Here is a 19232-nt window from a genome sequence, read left to right as displayed (position 1 = left end):
CCTACTCGGATCTTCCTAGCACCCTGGTTCCCGTTCGGTCAACGACGGCGCAAACATTCTATTTGAGTTGTGTCCCTCTGTTCAAGTTCTACTGCGTATAGTCAAACTGCCTGGCCTGCTTCTGTTGTTCTTCCAACTCCGCCGCACCAAAGCAGCTATCTTATGCTATATTAATCTCTGTTAAAATGTGTTAGGACGGGTATTCTGTATCAACCGATCAGAAGCGGTCATTCCTTGAGTAGTACATAATTGTTGGAAAGCTGCGATTCACGGATATACCCCACCCTAAGGCGGTACTTTGGCGATTCATATTTGTGTCCGGTTGCAGTATTGCTTCTTTTGTCCATTGTGCTCCCTCACCGTGGATCTCTTCCCGCCCTTTCGCATCCTTTACCTAATTCCGGAGCTCCTCCCGTTTCTTTCTCCCTTCTGTTTTACGTCGCGTCCACCCATCCCATCCGATCCTTTTCGTTTTTCTTTCGGCCGTCAGCGCAACTCTCACTCTTCGTCACCGCCAAGCGCAATGAACGGAGGAGCCGAGCAGCCAGCAATGCAGCGTCGCTCAGGGCCTCACTCGCCAGACGGTTCCGTATCCTTCACGAGAGAAAAGAGACTAACAAGTAGCACGGATCGCTCTGTCCAGGAAAGAACTTCTCTACCACACCGTGACCAGGTTGTTGCGGAAGAGGCGTCGCGTAAACTCTTCTCTGCCAGCGGTGACGACATGACCCATATACGTGTAAGAAATGCAGAGCTCTTCAGGACACAAGATGCACCAAAGCCATCACCAGTCCCTGCTTCCTCCTCGAGCGCCCTGGCACGAGAACCCACGAGAGGATGTTGGACATCATGCACCACCGAGAAAAGCGAGGAAGATCCCGAGGAAATGCGAACTCGATGGCGACGCGGGGAATGTCGTAGGGGCCCGCGCTACCCTTCGTCGCATTTGCAAAAAGAAAGAAAAGCAGCGGAAGGCCACAATGAGTCGGAGGAAGAACGGTCAGCAGAGCACGAGGACGGGATGGAGCAACGATCTGCAAGGCGCCAACGCCGAAAGACAGAAGAGGAGACACCTCTCAAGAAAAGGCAAAGGACGCTGCCTTTGTCGGAACAAAGGGAATTCGAATCTTCTCCATCTTCTTCTCTTTCTACCTGTCCGAAAGCCAACTCAGGAGTCACGCCTCTGCCGGAACACTGTCTGTCAAAGTCGTTCTTCTCTCCTGAGCCTTGTGCATCGACCACCCTTCCTCTCGGCGAAAAGCGACAGCCTTTGCATGCGGAATGTGCGACCCATGAGCAGAACGCAGAGTCGTACACTCACACTGAAGTAAAACGGGATGGTGGACGGGAGTCTTTCGAATGTGACGTCGATACGCGGGAAGCCGCACCCGTCGGACACTCGACGGCAGAACTAGTCAACGATAGAAAAAGGCAAAGCCATCCGCGCTTCACCTTGGAAGGAGGGAAGGGAAAGAGGCGCGGAAAGTCAGCGCGAAAGCGATGCTCTGAGGGACCTCGAAGAAATGCCCGAGAGACAAACTCCGCCCTTCCGCCTTCAAGACACATCCGAGGAGACGAGAACCTACATCTCCTTCAGTCTCTCATTTTGAAGTTTCTACAGCCTCTCAACCTTGCGCTGAGCGTCTGGGGTGAAGAGTGCTGCCGGCGGCAGCTGAGGCGACATGGGGGGAGGCATGGGCGAGGCGGTGAGGAAGAGGAACTATACGCGGCCACAGGAGGGACAGAACCTGAGAAAGAAAGACGACCATTTGAGCGAGCAGCTCCTGACAGGAAAGAGAATGATACTGAGTTCGTGGGTGAAGACGCAGCGAATCTCTTCCCCGATGCCCCTCGGGTACCTGTTAAGCACCTCACCGAGGCCTATACAAGTAATCATGAACACTGGCTCAGGCAGGAAATGACGCTTAAGCTTTCGCGTGCTCTGGTAGCGTGTTTCCATTGTATCATGGCGCTCTCGGATATGGATATCGCTTGATAAAGTCGAAAACCAGGTTCTTCACAACGTGACATCCTAAGTGAGCACGCAGCCGATATTCCCTCTCTTCTCCTTTAGGGAACCCCTGTAGGATGTGCTCTAGGAAATCCGACTATGTATGTTGAAGATGTCATCCTCTTTCTACGCAGTTCCTTTCTACGTCTTTCAACACTCACTTTCAGACCACGTAAACACCCTCTATATCTATCCATGTATATAGATATTTGATTGAGTCTCATTCGTGTGCTTGAAGTTTCTCGCGTACTGTGCAGCAGTTTTTCACTATGAAAATTCAGGTTCTAGGCTTCGTTTTACTTTTTGTGTGCGTTTCGCATTTATTCAGTATTCTGGCATATGTCCGTGTCAGACCCCCGGTCGTGTCGCGTCTCCTACTGGCTCTTCTGCTCGCTTCTCTACGTCTTCGCCCATCAACGACTCATTCATCGGCCTCGCCTCAATTCCCTTCTGCGTCTTCTTCTGCCCTCATCATCTCCGTCTTCGTCCTCTGCTCCTTCACCCTCTTCTTCCTCCTCTTCTTCGCCTGCCTCTTCGTCTTCTTCGTCTTTGCCTTCCTCTTCTTCGTCTGTGTCCTCTAGCGCGTTTTCCTCCTCAACTTCCTGTCCCTCGTTTTGTGCTACGGACGCTCCCCCACTCTCGTCCTCTGCTTCCTGTCTGAAGCCTCTACAGAGGAGAGACGAGCATGTTGATCGGGAGCGCGCGGCTGCGCTGCACAGCGAAACTCTCTCTGAGGAAAACAGCAGCATACCCATTTTTAGCTCTGCATCTGCAGGCACCAACCATGCCCCGCTTTCGCCTGCTGATTCTTCTTCTCCTCCTGTCTCTCCTACGTGTCTCTTGTCCGCTCCCGCCCCTGTTGAGTTCGTTGTCAGACTCGTGAGTGTGTGGCGCGAATATCTTCATTTTGCGCATGCACTGCGGAAAATCTTTGCTCCAATTCATGACGCGACTGCGGCGTTCCTGAGAGCCGCTTCTCCCCACCTTTTTCACTCTCCTTCCCGACACCTGTGGAAGCCTCATACGTTACGCGAATCTTCTGAAACGCTTTCAGCTGCAGAAGCGGTGCTCCAGCCACATCGGCGCGACGGCATGCAGCTGAAAATGCGCTGGGGGTCCGCTACTCATTTGCCGTCCTCAGCTGCTTCTTCTGCCGCTTCCTCCCGACCCCCCTCGTCTGCAGAAACATCTCCAGGGACGGAGGCGAGCAAGGAAAACACAGTCCTTCCCACAGACGAGGAGCAGGAGCTGTTCGCGACAGAGGAGACAACGGAAGACGCAGCCAAAATTGAGAGGGAACAGCCCACTGACAGGAGCTCGAAACGGGGAAGGAAGGAGGACGGATTCCGACAGAAAAGACCTCTGCATGCCTCATGTCTGAAGAAAAGAGGCAGAGATGATGAAGTGTATGACTCAAGACTTGCGACGCTGTCGCCTTCCGCTGTTGCTGCCTTAGTGTGTCAGAATCTCCGCTCGCTTTGTCCTTGCTCTGTTCCCCGAATAAAAACCGATTCGAAGAAACAGGAGACGCGAGAGAAGGCAGGGAACAGAGAAAAACCAGAGCCCGACACTGGAGACCAGCCGCAGGGCGACGAACGCACCTTGGAGGAGACAAAGGGAAGAAAGGAGACAGAGGCAAACAGGATTTCTCAGAGCGCAGTGGCAGCTTCTGCAGCTGCAATGCAAGATGCGGCGTTTCCTCTCGACAGTGCAGCTCTGCGTATCTTTCGATCGCTGGTGAGTTTGGGCCGTTCCCGTGTCAAGGAGCACGGGGTCCCTCCTGAATTTCGAATGTTTGTTTTTGTCTTTCTCTTGATATGTCACGTGGAAGGTAGTTTGGTCGCGCTCTTACCTCAGGTCTCTGCAGACTCGCCTATCTTATCGAGTTTGTTTTTCTCGTCTTCCTTTTGTCTCCCGGTCTCGCTCGTGTTCTCGTTCCTAAGTTTTGTGTGGAGCGTCCACCTTGCTCTTGGCTGTCACCCTCCCATGTGAAGCTCCTCGTTTTCTGTCGGCAGTCTTCCATTCGGTGCTTCCATCTTTTGCTCTTCCCCCTTCTGTTGGAGCGCTTTGGTTCTCTTCTTCTGACGAAACTCTCTCTCGACCTTACGGGTCTGTGTTCTCCCGCGTTTGTGTTGCGTGTGTTGCTTCTGCAAATACGAAGAGTCCTGGTGGGGTGTACCGAGACTTCCTCTCGCCAACGATGCCAGACCACTTGCGTAGCAAGCGGCCGGTAACTCTTTGTCTGAGACCAACAAAGAATCACGGGTCAATTGAATCAGACATGCGCGCCCATGCATGTTTTTTGCGACTTTCTGGAGTTGCGTCTGTGCTGCTCGCTTCAGCTTTCCCCAGACTGCCTGCTCGCCCTGAGTGCCTCAGTGAACTTCTGCTTGAAGGACAAACGTGTTGGTGCAGTGAAAGAGGTCGTCCGGCGAATACTCCCAGTCTCCCCGTCGCCCTCTCTTCTGTCTTCCGTCTCGGCGTCTTCCTTTTCTTCTTCCCCTTTATCGTGCTCAGCTTCTTCTCCTCCTCGTCTCGGTCGCAATGGTTCCTCCCCTTTGCCTGGTACGTGTCATCCTTCCTCAACATTCGTCTCCTCCCAGTCGCCTTCGACCTCTCTCGAATCGAGTTCGTGTCTCTCCCACACATCCGGGAAGCCCCGCTGCAAGCCTGGAGTGTCTTCTTCATCTCCACAGAAAACGTCCGTCACGCGCAACAGCGGCCCTCTTCCTGCCTCGGCGCCTTCCTCTGGTCTCGCTGCCCCGTCGTCGTTAGGTCTCCATCCTCTCATTCTCCGGGAGGCTCTCGTTCTGCTCAAGCGCGTGTCTGACTACACCGTGCCTGTTCGTCTTCTTTCGCTGCCTGCTTGGGAGAGAGACCAGCGCCGAGAGGAAGAAGAGCGAGAGAGACGAAGGAAAGCGCGACAGCGTGCAACGGAGGCAAGCGATAAGCGACGAGACGAGAAGAAGAAGCACGAAGGGGACGGCAGGGATACCACCTCTTGCGTTCGCAGGGAGGCTCAACAGATGCTCGACGATGCACTGAAAAGCCAAGGAGAAAGTAAAGACTCTCTCAAAGAGGCAGCAAAGCAAAAGATTGAAGCGAAGCTCGGCGACATCGGAACAAAGAGTTCAGCTGCTTCTGTTCGAGTGGTGCAGAACTTGGCCCAAAATGACATCGGAGACACCAGCTTGACGGCGGATCCCGGTCATCTGGAAGAAGACCAGAAAGGGCCAAGAACACAGACAGGAAAACAAAGAAGAGGCCTGCCCTGGGGCGCTCCGCAGTGGGTCGGCGGAGGAGTGACAAAGAGCGTTTGGGGTGGCAGCATCAAAGGGGCAGAAAAATTCAACTGGTAAGAGAGAAGAAGGCGCCTGCCTTAGAGGCCTTTCTGCACACTCAAAAGAGATGGCTTCCTTTCCTCGGACAGCGGCTTTCGCAGCTGCTCGCGTCTCGTCTCTCGCACTTTCAGCGCTCTGCGTCCTCGAATCGACTGCAGGTGATCGATGCTTGCTTGCGTTCCCCCATTGCCTTTCTTGTCCGGATCCGCTGTCGCGTGTTGGCCCTATTTCTCCCAGTGGTGCCGCTGAAGAAGCACAATGAAAGATGCTCTTCCCTGATGTTGCGTGTCTGGCTTTCCCCACTCCAGGTGGCTCATGCGGAAGGCAGGAAAGCTTTATCTGTCGATTGCAGCGAGTCTACTTCAAACCCAAAACCTGCCACTTCCGGTGTACGTACAGTTGGCCCTCCACTTTCTGCAAGCAGAGTCGGAGATCGACCAGCAGTGCTTCGATCCGCAAGCTCGTAAGTGTTGACTTTTCTTCGTTCTCTCTGTTGGAGCTGTTTATTCCGATACGGGTGCTTTTTCGATCTTTTTAACGGAGCGGCCGAAAGGCCGAGCGTCTTGTCGTCACGTGCATGGACCCGGAAAGGCTTCTCCAGATCCTTTTAAATCCATTTCGCTCTCCTGCGAACTTGGAACCAGACCGAACGAGTTTGCGAGGCAAGCGTGTTACTTCACGGTTGCCTTCGATTTGTCCGCCTCCGCTTGTTTCTTGTCCTCTCACGTCCCGTTTCTGCCATCCGCCTTCTCTCTCCTTCCGTCTCCATCTCCAGCCGTCGCTGGCAATGTCCGCAAGTCCCGGCTCTGCTGATTGTGTCGAATTCCCTTTCTCTGTGTTCGACTTTCATTTAGTCCAGTCTCTCAAGAGAACAGGCGTAGAACACGCATCTAACGACGCCCTTCATGTCTCGTTTTCGGATGTCAGAGTTTCGACGAAGTCGGTGGGGGACCCTCTTAGAGGTCTGGTCGTCTCTGTCGCCGCCCGCAGTCCTCTCTTGTCGACATCAAAGAGGGCACAGGTCTTCGACAAGCGTACTGTCATCTCGCAAATCCGTTGCGTATTTACATGGTCTTCGTTGCAGTGCCTGGAAAGAAACGCACGAAAGTCTTCGTTTCTCCTGCAGGCGAAAATCTGCAAACGGCAGTGGCGGCTGCACTTCTGCGCTTCCCCATCCACCAAGTGCTGAACCTGCCGCCGGGACTCGGTGCCCTCTTGTCTTCAGGAGACTGGGAAAGTAAACGACAGATGAAAGAGTCTCATTTTTGTGGACCGTGGACCATGCGTCAGCTCGCCTTTGATCTATCTCACAGAAAAACAAACACACCCATTGGAAGACATTATCGAAAAGGGTACCGGTACCAGCTATATATATATATATATATATATATATATCTGCGTTTACATAGACAGTTACATCTGCCTATATGCATAGATAGGTAAAAGCAGAGACATAGAGAGGTGGAGGGCAGTGACTATGTACAGACACATGTGCGTTCAATATTCTTTCCGCTGCGTCTTACATGAGGACCCTTCAAAGAATTTGGTGTCGCTGTTGATTTCGCTTCTTGCGTCGAATTTTCACCCCGTTGAACATATCGTTCGGCACTTTGCTGTTAGTACACCGCATGCACTCCCTCTAGTTTGTCGCATTTGATGTCGAATAAAACAGTTTTTGAAGCGAAGCTGGTGAACGATTAAGTTCAGAACGCCCTGGAGAAAGACCCCGTTGAATGTCCACAATTGCCACATCTAATGCTGAAATGAGAGAACTCCACATTCTTCGTCGTTTCCTCACCCCCAAACGCGGACCCGTCACAGGAATCTCGTCAACGACAACACATCCACATGCGTTCATTTAAATGTATGCTCATACATAGGTATATGCATCTACGCTGTCTGAGACCCTGAGTGCGTGGGCGTGCAACGTTCATCCCGCACTGGCATCTGCATATTTAGAAGCGTTCTGTTTGTTATGTTCGTGTATTCAGTCTGTGTTGTCTCTCTAACTGTTTTGATGGGGTCTCATATTCTTTTCTCTGTTTCTTTCAGCACTTCGTTTACTCTTCACCGTTCTGAGACGCTGGCCGGAAGACGCTTTCACACGATTCGTCGCCGAGTGCCGTCTTTACTGGATTTCTCGTTTCTCTTCTGCTTTGTCTATGACTCATCCCACTCACTGCTCTACGGATCCTCCCCACGATTCCTCAAATTCTTCATCTTCTTCCAACTCGATTCCTTCAGCATCATGTGCCTCGGCATCGTCTCCTTCGCTCTCGTGCTCGGGTGCCTCTGCTCTAGCGAGGCCAGTCTCGGTTGCCCGCGCCTCTCCACCTCTCTCCTTCTTGGTGGCACGGCTGTCGTTTCTAGTCGAAGAAAGGGCCAAGACAGAAAAGGAACTCACGCGACATTTCGGAGACCATCCGGCTCTACGCCAGGCGCGAGACGATGTGAGCAAAAAGATGTTGATTTCTTTCCTTTACTTCAGATCATTTTTCTCTCATGTCGCTCAGACCTCTCGTGATGCAGGAGGTGTTGTCGAGACGCTAGCTAGCGTCGCAGCTCAGCGTTGACTTTCGTTAATCGTTCTTGTCGCTGGGATAATCTGAGAGGCCCAGAAGCCGTGTCGTCTATTCTTCGTGCGAAGGTCTGGACGTTTCACGCGACCGCCCTTAGTCAGTGTCAAGCCTCACGGAAGTTCTGTTGTCAAAGGAAACTAGGTGGAACTCCCATTTGACAAATCTATTGAACAAGTGAATGTATAGTTCAACTCGGAGCAGATACTCCTTAAAAAGGTACTTTGCAGCAACAACTGAATCACGTTTTGCGGCACAAGTGAGCGACTACAGCCTCATCTGTTCCCTGGGGTTGCATGCCTTGTGGCTCCGTTCTCGTTCTGCAACTGTCACTACACTTGACACTGTAAGCCTGGAATACCGATTTCTGTGTAGCGTAGACTCGGGAGGCTATGCAGAAAGAAGTCAGCGGCGAAAATGCCGCGAGAAAAGAGAGGAAAGAAGACGTCTTTCGGAGAGAGGAAATGGAGGGAAAGACGATCAAAGGCAGATGTGGAAGTATATCACCACGCACAAAGCCAAAAGTGAACGAGGACCACTATCAACGGAGAAATCGCTCCCGGAGTAAGAAGCGACGCGCTGCTTCTGAAAGGACGTTCAAGGCGTGGAAGAAAATGAAAGATGCCACAAGGCTGAGCACGAACTGCAAGGGAAAATGAGTTTCAGTGGTGTTTGAAATGATGCGTTCAACTCTTCGCAGGCCTTTCAAACGGTGCTAAATGGATCGAATTTTGCCTCGATTCTCTCGACGTATCAGGGACCGCCGGTTACTCCCTCGGACCCTCAATTCACAGCTTCTCTTTCTTCATCCTCCTCGAGTTCTGCTGTTCTTCCCTCTCTTCCTTCTTTCTCTGACGCTCGATCTTGCGCCCCTGCTTCTTCGCAAACCCCCCCACTAACGCCCTCATCATCATCTTTTTCGACTTCCTCGTCTTCTCGAGTCTCGGAGTCGACGGCGTCTGATTTGCACGCCAGCCTCCTCAAAGCCAAGGAAAACCTCCCTCTGTCTCTTGTTCTTCAAGCCCCATCTGCTTCGTTGTCCTCCTTCTTTCTCCTTCTTCCTGCGCTCTTTCCGCTCTCAACAGCCTCGTCCACTCCCCCTCCGTCGCTTCTCCTCAGTGCCGCTGTCGTAGATTATATTGACCAGACACTCAGAGAAACCCCGCGTGCTTCTAATGTGCATGCGCTGACTGCCGATTCACAGCGAGCACGAGACGGTACCGGTCGCATATCAAGAGTCGAAAGGGAAGCGAAAAAACGCGACTGTATCACCGGGAACACAGGCCGTCTTGGCACATCCCAAGGACACTGGCTGGTGAGGCAACTCAATCCGACAGTCTCAAGTGTGGAAGGCATTGCATGCGTTGAAAGATGCAAACCTGTAAACATCCAGTTGCAGGACAAAAGGACCTGCGTTATCCCATAGATAGTGGTGGATATAAACACTGTGAATTCAGCCGAAGTCATGCTTTTTTTCTTATATATATATATATATATATTCATATATAATCATGCATGCATGCACCTTTATGTAGGCATTCATACCTATTTAGATAGATGCGTAAACATGCATATTTGTCGCGTGTTTTGATTAGACGCACATGTTTACGAAAGTCGATTTGTGGAGCTTGGATTTGGGATCACGAGAACAACAAGAGACATTCGAAAGTGTAGCATCGTACAAGATCCCCGTGTTGTCACTCTCGCCACTCTTCGTCCTTCACTCCTCCTGGATTTTCTTCAGGCCAGTCTATGCCAGGTAGTGCAGCATTTGCAGGATCGGGAGACATTTTGCAGTCTGTTTCGCCTCCGCCTCGCGCGCCGCCTTCTCAGCAACGCTTTACGCGTTCCAGATGTGCCGTCATGTCGCCGAGACGACTTTTCTTCTCTTGTCTCCTCGTCCGTTTCCCCGCGTTTCTCCCGCGGTACTTCTCTCCTCTCGCCGCCGACCTTTGGTGGGCCATCGGAGCCAGGCGATTCTCGCGAGCAGCTAAGAAAGGAGCACGTGGAGGAGAAGGAGGCGCTCCGAGAGAAAGGGGAGGGCTTCAATGAAAGAGAGGGTCGAGACGAGCATGTTACCAGCTGTTTGGAACTCGACAACGGACCTTCAAGACGCCCAAAAAGAATGGAACTCCCTCGTGCCCATGCAAAGTCGAGAAATAGTTGTGCAACTATTGTTCATCCAGGGACGGGAGAAGACTCAGCAAGAGCAGGTGCAGAGGAAGGAGAGGCGAAAACAACTCTCAAGGATCACGGGGAGAGAGACAAGCAGCTGGAAGCAAGGGAGACAGAACGACTCAATGGAGATCCTGAGTGTCTGAAAAGGCGCCTTGTGCCTTCGACGAGCAACGCGTACACCTTTGTGCGTTCCTCTCGTCATTTTGGCAGACGCGGAGAAGACGTCGAACCATGCAAAGTACGCAGAACCTACAAAGAGATTAACGAACAAGGCAACACAGGTGAGGGCGCGTCCTCCCAGTTGGAGGCAAGGACTCCGGAAGAAGTGGAGGCGAAGGAGGCTGTCTGTTGTCTTAACAGCGAGGTGCATTTGCGAGGCGAGGAGAGACGATCGAACGGCCGGGTAGACACGAGGAGCCCAGGCAGCAGAAGCCTGGAGCAGCGGGAGAAAGCGAGACTGAAGACGGAACAACGAGTCGCCCAAGCCGTCTTGGAAGCGGCAGTCGGAGACTTCAGCAGGCAACAGGAAAGCTGGAAGTTGAGGCAGATGTTTGAAGACCTGGCCGTTGCGGTGCGTGTGAAGGAAGCATTTGAACAGGGTCAGCGCGACCGAGAGGAAAGACGCGAAAAGGAGGACAGAAGAAACACACAAACCTCGTGGAAGCCGAAGCTCCACGCCGTGCAGCAAGAAGAAACCACATGCACTGCTGAGGAACGAGGCAAATCCCAGTGCGTAGCAATGCACACCGAGGCAGGGGAGCGAGGAAACTTGCCAAGAAACAGCATGGCTCCTTTGAATCCTAGGCCTGGCAGGAACACCCAACTCCTGGCGTCGGCCTCTACTGTCACCTCGTTTAATTCTTCGGTGCCGCTCCCTTCCTCAAACGTTTTGTTTCACCCTCTGATTCTTACGCAGCACGCGTGGGCGCATGCGCTGCCTGCCAGCGACCTTTATCTGCCGTCTTCTTCCTTTGTCGACGAGTCAGGCCGCTCTGCCTCTGTCCCCTCTTCTTCTGGCTCGACTTCAACTCTGTCGAGCTCTTCTCCAACTCCAGCGCGACGCGGAGCTTCTCCTAGAGCAGCGACTGTTGCCCATGCATGCAGGCCTCTGAGAGACTTCCAGGAGCAGCTGATTGCTATAGGACAGACAGAGCCGGGTGGAACCGGGCTGCTTGACCCCGGCGTCGAGGCGAAGAAAAACGACGATGCGAAGAAACCTGAGAAAACAAGAGACTATCAGGTCCTGTCTGTGATGAGGGTCGGCGACCTTTGGCTGCCGCGATACCTCGGGATCCCTTTAAAGGTAAGACGAGAGAATCAAGAGGTCAGCCTGGTGGGGAAGAGGGACACAGCAAAAACGAGTGAGAACCGAAGAGCGAGAGGGACACAACACCAGCTTCACTGGCGATACACACTTTACTTCGAAGATGAAGAGTCGTAGAAAAGGAAAGCGGCTTCATGTGAGTCCGTGTTTCAGCGTTTAGCAAATTCTGTCTTCTTGTGTTGTCTGATTCGTAGTCATTGCTCTTCGAGTTCCCCCGCATGTGTGACGACTCGACGACACCGAAGCCACAAGCAATCATTCGTTTCTCCATACAGTGTTGAACTCTGGGGCAATCCTGCTGGTGCACGAATTTCCTTTTCAATTTTTTTTTTAGAAATGTTTCTTCTCAAAGCAGTTAGAGTGACGCTTGAGTTTAAACGTATCGGCAAGCTTCGTTCGTCTCCGTCTTCTTTCTCTACTCGTTCTTCCCTGTGTCCCCGTGCCACAGAAGCCTCACCCCATTGGTTTGCTCAGCATCTCCGCTTTTGGACGTTTCCTAGGCAGGGGTTTCGCTTTCTTCTTGTGCCGTCGCTTGGGGCATCGTCTTATCGCTGGCCGTCCTTCCCTCTTGCTCACCTCGTTTCTGTCATTGTTATGCTGCAAGTGTCTCTGATTTTCCCAGAAATTCACGGAGTTCTACAAGGCCCGTTTCGCCGAGCGACGCCTCACATGGCACATTCGCCTCAGTCGCATGCAGCTCTACTGCTATGATACCAACGCGACAAAGAACCCCAAAAGAACGCCAAACGCGCAGAACGTTGCTTCTTCTTCTACGCTTCTGAACGTCCCTGCTGTCATTGGATGTATTCTTCTTCTGTTCAACACGTACGCTGCATGTATACATTCAACTGCCTTTCCGCGCATATATGCCATATACTAGCACAAACGCATGTGGTGAGCAGTTTATACTCAAACACGTACACCTACATACATATCTATATATACATGTATTTGTATATATGTATATATATATATATATGTGCATCTATACATATACATGTACATATGTGCGTGTGCACTAGCTAGACGTGCACGCAAATGCGAACGGAAGGTCAGTTAAAACGGATTGCATATGAGCGAGGCACGTACACCATCGAGAGTTTGATTGCCCATCGCCTTCTCTACGCTGTCTGTTTTTGTCTTTATCATGCCTTTTGTGCATGTGTCGCAGGCGGACGACGCTGTCTATGCAGGAAATTTCCACGCACACAGGCCTCGCAGAATGGGAAGTGAAGAAAGTTCTTGTCTCTCTACTCGCCCCGCCTCAGCAGCTTCTCCTCCTTTTAGCGACCGACGTCAAAGCGCTGGATGTTGCGGGAAAAGGACATTGCTTTTCCAGCGCAGAGGAGAACCAAGATCTCTCCCGTTTTGTCTCGACCGGGGGAGGAAGAGACAAGGGGGAAATCGATGAAGAAAAAGAGATGCAAGGCAATGGCCAGCGACTGAGCTGCGAGGCAGAGCAGAGACCCCAGGAGAAGAAGGCGATGAAGACTATCACAGAGGAATGCAGGGTTGCCTCGCCCTCTGTGTCTTTTCTTCAACTTTGGCGACAAATGCGCGAAAATGCGGAGACGCAGTTCTCTCTGAATGAGGGATTCTTCGCCATACCTAGAGGAAACTGCGAAGTCGTGGACATACACCCAATCGAGGTACGCATGAGAGTGAAACCCGGAACATAAGGAAAGCCAGAACGACGGCCCGTCACAAATGCTGAAACGCCTTACAAGAGATTTATAGAGAGCGAGTCAAACAATACAGTCCTTCCTGACACATTGCTCACACCAAGAGGATCTTGATGTCATCACCTGCAGTTGTCTGTCTCCTGGATTTCTGGATTTTTCCGGTTTCTGTTTCTCCTCGTCGACGTCGATCACCTCTTTCTTCGCGGACCATTTCTGCCGGTGTCTCTACTCCCGCAGGATGCCGCCTTGACTCTTCTAACTCGAGATGCTGATGGCCACAAAACCAGTAGCGACGCTCGCGGCCTTCTGTCCAGCCACCCGCTGTTTGCGGCGTATTCGTCGGTTCTCCCTCCGGACGTTTCCCCTGCCTCCTCCGTCTCTGTCCCGGCAACCTCTTCTCTGTCTGGTGTCGCCTTCTCTCGCCCTGAGTTTGCCCGCATGTCAAGCCAGAACGCGCGCTTCCCTTGTGCATGCTCGTCACTGTCCCTCTCTCTGGACTCGCCTGCTTTCCTGGAGGCCACGATTGTGAGAATACTAAAGAGGCATAGACGCTTAAGTCACTCGGACCTTTTTGAAAGAGTTCAACTGTGTGTCCGCTCGAAACACTCAATTGCAAGCCGTCGTGAGCAGGAGGTAGTGAACCGGTTGAAGAAGTCACTGACCTCTCGCGAGGAAGTCAGCCACGATGAAACCGAGGCAACAACGACGAGAGAAGCTCTGGAGACCACAGTCGTGAACCGTGCTGAAGTTCCGCCTCCGGATCGTATGAGTGAAGGGACAGGAAGCACCTGTCATGGAGTGCTCAGCCTCCCTCGATCTACAAAAAGGATGAGGACTGCGCGGACACAGATTCCAGAGTTCGCGGGAAAAGAAACAAAGAACGACCAACTGGAACTGGATCCAGGGCAGACGCGCTTGCCAAGACAGCCCTCAAGCGACGCCACCTTGGATAGCGGGCCGGTCAACGAGGAGAGCGAAACAAAGAAGCCAGCGCGCTGGGAGGAACAAGACAGAACCGGGTGTGAAAACGGAGAGGGGGGAGGTCACGGCGCTTGTCCAGGCACTGCTGAGGCAGCGCAGAAGCCCTACACTGGCAACGAAGACGGCTGTGAGCAGAAGGTGTCGCAGATTCACGGAGTGGTGGTGAAGGGGAGCGTTTCCACTGTGGAGATGGAGAATTCGTCAAACGAGCCGAAGATGAGACTCGAAGAGAACGGTCAGAGCGACACGACTGGCGTTTCAGTCCCGATGGCAGTCTTCAAGAAGAGACTGGAGAGCCTCGTGGAACGCGAATTCATTGCAAGGGACGAACGCGATCCGTAAGTGGACGGCGTACATACAGATCCTGAGTCAGAAACAACTATTTGCATCAAAAGACGAATGCAGAAGAAGCAAAAAGGTTACGAGCGCTGAGCAAATATCTCTAAATGCGTAACGGCAAGAAACGAATGACCATGTAGGTCATGGAAGACAAACTTCTCATCGTCAAATGGAAGACATTAGCACCAAGCTTGATGTATCGTAAAACTGTGATTACAGATGCGTGCTGCTACAAACACTTATCTTTGGAAACGCAAGATTGCGGAAGGAACTATCGTCATGGCAAGCCGTCTTCTCGATGAAACCTGCACAATGCATCCGAAAGCAGCAGGACAGTGACCGGACACTTGATTTGTCGGTCACGTAGGAGAGACGAAGTTAATCCTGCGTCGTTTGTCGGCGTATGTCTTTTTCACGCAGGACGATGTATGTCTACCTCCCTTGAGATGAACTTTGACGACGAGAGAGAGTGGTGAAGATGGGACGACTGTGGCCTAAAGAAAAAAGACGTACAAAGCGAGGCTTGCGCCACTACACGTGGATATCCGTGGTGGAAACGTATTGCGTATCATACAGAAAAGTCAACAAATTGCCTTTATGCGGACATAGTAGGTGGTGAGTGTATATCACGAACTGTATGCACGTTGGGAGCAAATGATGTTTGCAGCTACATGCCCGTTTTGACTTACTACGTCTGCAGTTAAAGTGTATCTACGAAAAGCACTTGTCAGGGTGATGCTGGGTGGGTGGAAGCACAGCGCAATGCCTACGTTACGACGGGGGTTCGTCGACGGTATTTGGGTAGGGAAGTCGACAGACATGCTGGTGTGCACAACTAGATGCGCGGTCCCGATGTTACTGTGTGGAACGGTTTCTCGAGCGGAAGAGTAGACCGCCTAAATGTCGAACAGTGTCCGTGGCACTGTTGGTGAGCACGATACCGCTGATGAGAGTGCTCCGGTGGGCGCTCAACTTTTTGAGTCACCTTGGACAGAGCGGAACACCACAATGTCAAAAACCATCAAGTACACGATCTTTGTGCGGTAAAGCTGTTACACGCTTCAAGCTGCTAATGGTGCTAACTAGCGAAGGCTCAGAGCGAAATGCCAACACACTACATGCACGTGACTAATGTCCGGCACCATAGCACCAACCGTATCGAAGTTCCTATGATGCAGCTGCTGCTGCCGATGTGTATCACTGGTAATCGCGTGATTGAGCATCACGAAAATGAGAAGCGGAGAGACTCTTTCCATCCCGCCACCTGTCTTGCGACCGACATCTAGAGTTTTTTATCACTAGCCTTCCACTACACTACGGTGATAAATCAACGCCCCGTTAGGCTGAAATGACAGTTGCTCTGAGCTCAAGCAAAATGCCGCCAACGGTTTTTCTTCTCTTGAGGATCTATAGCATCCGCGAGGAGCACGGTCAGGTGATGAGAACGGAAACGGAAACACGGCATCGTCTTGTTAACATTAGGAAGCCAATAGCTGTGATTACGGTTTACGTACGCGAGACTGTTGAGTGAAAAGAAGAAGTGCGAGAAATTGATCCTCTGTGGCCCTTCTATCACTTCTACTGTTAGCAATGGTACCATTGTTTGTGTTGCCGCTCGTGCATATCTCTGCATCTCAATCCTGTCCCTCTCAAAAGAAACCAGGATCGAGTTCCCAGCGAGGGCCGTTTTCAAGCGATTTTCAATGCCGTGTGACCCGCATTCAGTTGTCCAGAAAGGTTCTGTTCAGCGAACCGTGCGAAAAAACAAGTGGCATGTATGTGCCCCTCCGGCCGTCAATCGCCTCCGCAAAAGTCGGCACTGCGGTGATATTGACACCGTGCAGCTCACCTGATCAGACGATAGTTTTTGAACATGCAGTGAGGTGTACAAAAAGGGAGGAGGCACACGCTCTGATACCCGATACCTGTTTTCGGTCCACGCTTGGGCTGATGGCAACTCGACGGCACGTCCAGAGCGTCCACGCTAATCTCAAGTAATGTAAGGTAGAAAAGGAACCTTCTAGACAGTCCTGTTCTACCCTTCGATCCTTTTCTTTTGGGGGACGATACAAAAGGTTTTTATTCCTCAAAGAGAAGCAATAGTGCTGACGCTGAGCGTGTGTGTGCTTTGTAGAAGGATTCAGGATAACCACCCGAGACCTGCCAGCATGAATTCGAGTAGAAAGGTCTATTAGATGGAACTCTTCGCTTGTAGACTTTTTCCGAGTAATTTTTGTCGCAAAATGCGAGTTTTTTCTTTTTCCTCTTGAGCCTCGCTGACACCTGACTGTATCAGGCGTCAGCTGCTTCTCGGGGCAGTTACTTGTCTACAGTTTGTCCGGGGAAACAAAATTCTGTCGGCGATCATTTGTAAGGTTGAGGCAACAACCTGGCCCAGTACCTTGCTGCGTATGTATGGTTCGGAACGCGAAAGGCTATCTTTTTTGGTTCCGTTTTCCGCTGAAATCAACATCTCTCCGTCGACTTTTTTCCGCGAATTTGCGAGGGACTGGAGAAAGGACACGTTGTCCTCGATTTGGAAATTCGTCCCTGGGTACGGAGTTTTCCCTCTTAACTGAGTCTTGCATGTCCTCACCTGAACACCGTGAAGGTGATCATTCGTGGAAACATCAACCAGTTGATATCACGTTTCTCCTTTCGACCAGGTCTAAAGATCCCTCTCTGCATCGTAGTTAAAAAATGCCTTTGCGCTGACGCCCACTAACGTCTCTGCCAAGCGTCTCCATTTGTACCAAAGAATAGCACCTGCACTCATAAAGGTCGCGAGTGGATCTGCTCTAGTAGCACTCCCCCGCTCGGCAGATCCATGGACCATGAAGTGCTTTCGATTAGTTGTGAAGGTGCTGAAGCTCCTCAACCGTCCTTTTGTTGATTTTCTCTTGGTGGTCAAGGATCAGTTTTTCACATTATCGACAGTATAATGCTATTCACACCTCGAGAATTCGACGCGCCGGATTCCTCGTCCTGTTAACCAGCTTTCAATCGCAGCTAAAGGGAAAAGACCCCCTTTCGGCAGATGTGAGTACCCAGGACGCGGAACAAGGATCTGTCACCAGTTTTCGGGGCTTTCTGTTTCCGTAATATAGAGTGCAGAGTATCTGTCTTCTGTCGTTGGACCGATACTTCGGTGGTGGAAGGACATATACTAGATGCTGGAGTGGGACAGTGTGCAGCATCTTTACCTCTGTTTTCGACAAGCAGCAAGAAGGTAGCTCCCCTTTCTGGATCATGTGACTACCTTCTCCCAACGCGTCGTCTTCATCCAGCTGATTTGTTTTGTCGCATTTAGAGTCTGATCTGGTTAGATGTGCGCGGACAGGTTTTACCAATTTTGTACCGCTCTATACAGGCATATGCTGTATGCTGACATACCCTTACATAAGCGCTGTTCCCGTCTCTGGGCGTTATAGGCTTAGAGTCAACCACAATCCACGTCTTCCAGTCTGGTCTTGCACGGTAGCATCCAGCCTTCCCGCCAAGTACCGTAAGGGACGGCATTAGGTAACGCGCGGAGGTAACGTATATTAGGGAAACAAAAGGCTACCACGTTTTATCGACAAAATCATGATGCAAGCTCTCCCTGTTCTATGACATAAAGTGTCATTTAGGCTACCATTCGTACTCATCATGTGGCGCAACGGGGGACAAATGGACTCGCCTCTGCTTCTGTCTGTCTCATCCTGTTGATTCATGTCTTAGTTTGCCCGAGTACATGCCCCTGCTTCTGCGATTCCGCAACTGTTTCCCTTCGTCTTCTCTCTGGCAGGAGGCCTCTATCTTCGTTTGCTTTTCTGGTGATAGAAGGAAGGCGCCTTTGAGCCAAAGCGCACGCAAGAAAGAACCATGGGGAGGGAGGGGGTGGGTTTGAGGTGGTGGCAGCGGCTCACCCGCCGCTACCTCGCTTTCTGCCAGGAACTTCTGGTTCAGAAAGAGTCAATTGTTGCTGCTATCGGCGAGGGATTCGGAAAATGGGCTCGCATCTGTTACCGCTACCCGTACCATGTGATGCTTGCATCTCTCGTTCTCTGCGTGGCAATGGCGTCTGGACTCCTGCCCCCAACACCCGTCTGGATCGATGGCGCGGAGAAATTGTACTCCCTTCCTTACTCGAGGGCCAGAGATGATGGAACACTGCACACGTCATATTTTGGAGATGTGCTGGGTCGGAAGAGTGTCGTTATTCTTAAACATAAAGTCGAAGGGTCAAATATTCTGACTTGGAAGTACCTCGAAGCCATCCAGCATTTGGACGCGATCATTCGAGGTCGTGAAGTTGACCCGGTAGGAAGCCGCAAGCTTGTGATCCCTCGAACGTTTGGAGACCAAAATGATAACATTTTTTCACAGTCAGAAGGAAAGCAAGAGACAGAGAAGGCCGTGCAAGAAAGTAACCGCTCTGCCGGACACGCAAGCGACGATGCGCTCAATAGTGGTACACTGAGCAACAACAGCAGACACCCTCGCGGGTCGCACAGCTCTACGGGTATGGACGACCGAGGTTACATGACATTTGAAGATATTTGCTTGATGAACCCTTTTGGTGAATGTGCAATCGATTCTGTGTTGAAGTTCGGTCTACATGAACTGCGACAGATGGGCTTCCTTCCAGGTGAACCAGAAGTTTGGGTTTTCGATGGAACGGTGTACAACACAAAGCAAGTGGGGTTCATTCCGGAATACTTCCTTGGCGGCATCACCAAAGAGCAATGCTGGAGGCAAATGCCACTCGAACTAGCGCAGCGACTGCTTCCTTCCTCTCGCATCAGGCCCCTTCCTGAT

The 19232-nt window shown here is 51.6% G+C and overlaps 1 protein-coding gene across 1 annotated transcript; it reads left to right on the top strand.

Moving 5' to 3' along the window:
• Positions 1-1682: 1682 nt before the first annotated feature.
• On the top strand, positions 1683-14877 carry TGME49_285445 (hypothetical protein; the record flags this gene model as incomplete). The annotated part of the gene is made up of 12 exons (XM_018781948.1): positions 1683-1809; positions 2364-3748; positions 4354-5366; positions 5661-5815; positions 6479-6589; positions 7405-7802; positions 8629-9243; positions 9673-11409; positions 12053-12255; positions 12602-13079; positions 13350-14431; positions 14853-14877. The coding sequence occupies 12 exons, from the start codon at positions 1683-1685 to the stop codon at positions 14875-14877; spliced, it is 7329 nt and encodes a 2442-aa protein (XP_018637705.1).
• Between the last annotated feature and the right edge of the window lie 4355 nt (positions 14878-19232).

Source organism: Toxoplasma gondii, chromosome V (genome assembly GCF_000006565.2).
Source record: "Toxoplasma gondii ME49 chromosome V, whole genome shotgun sequence".
NCBI lineage: Eukaryota > Apicomplexa > Conoidasida > Eucoccidiorida > Sarcocystidae > Toxoplasma > Toxoplasma gondii.
This window is presented reverse-complemented; position numbering and strand designations above follow the sequence as displayed.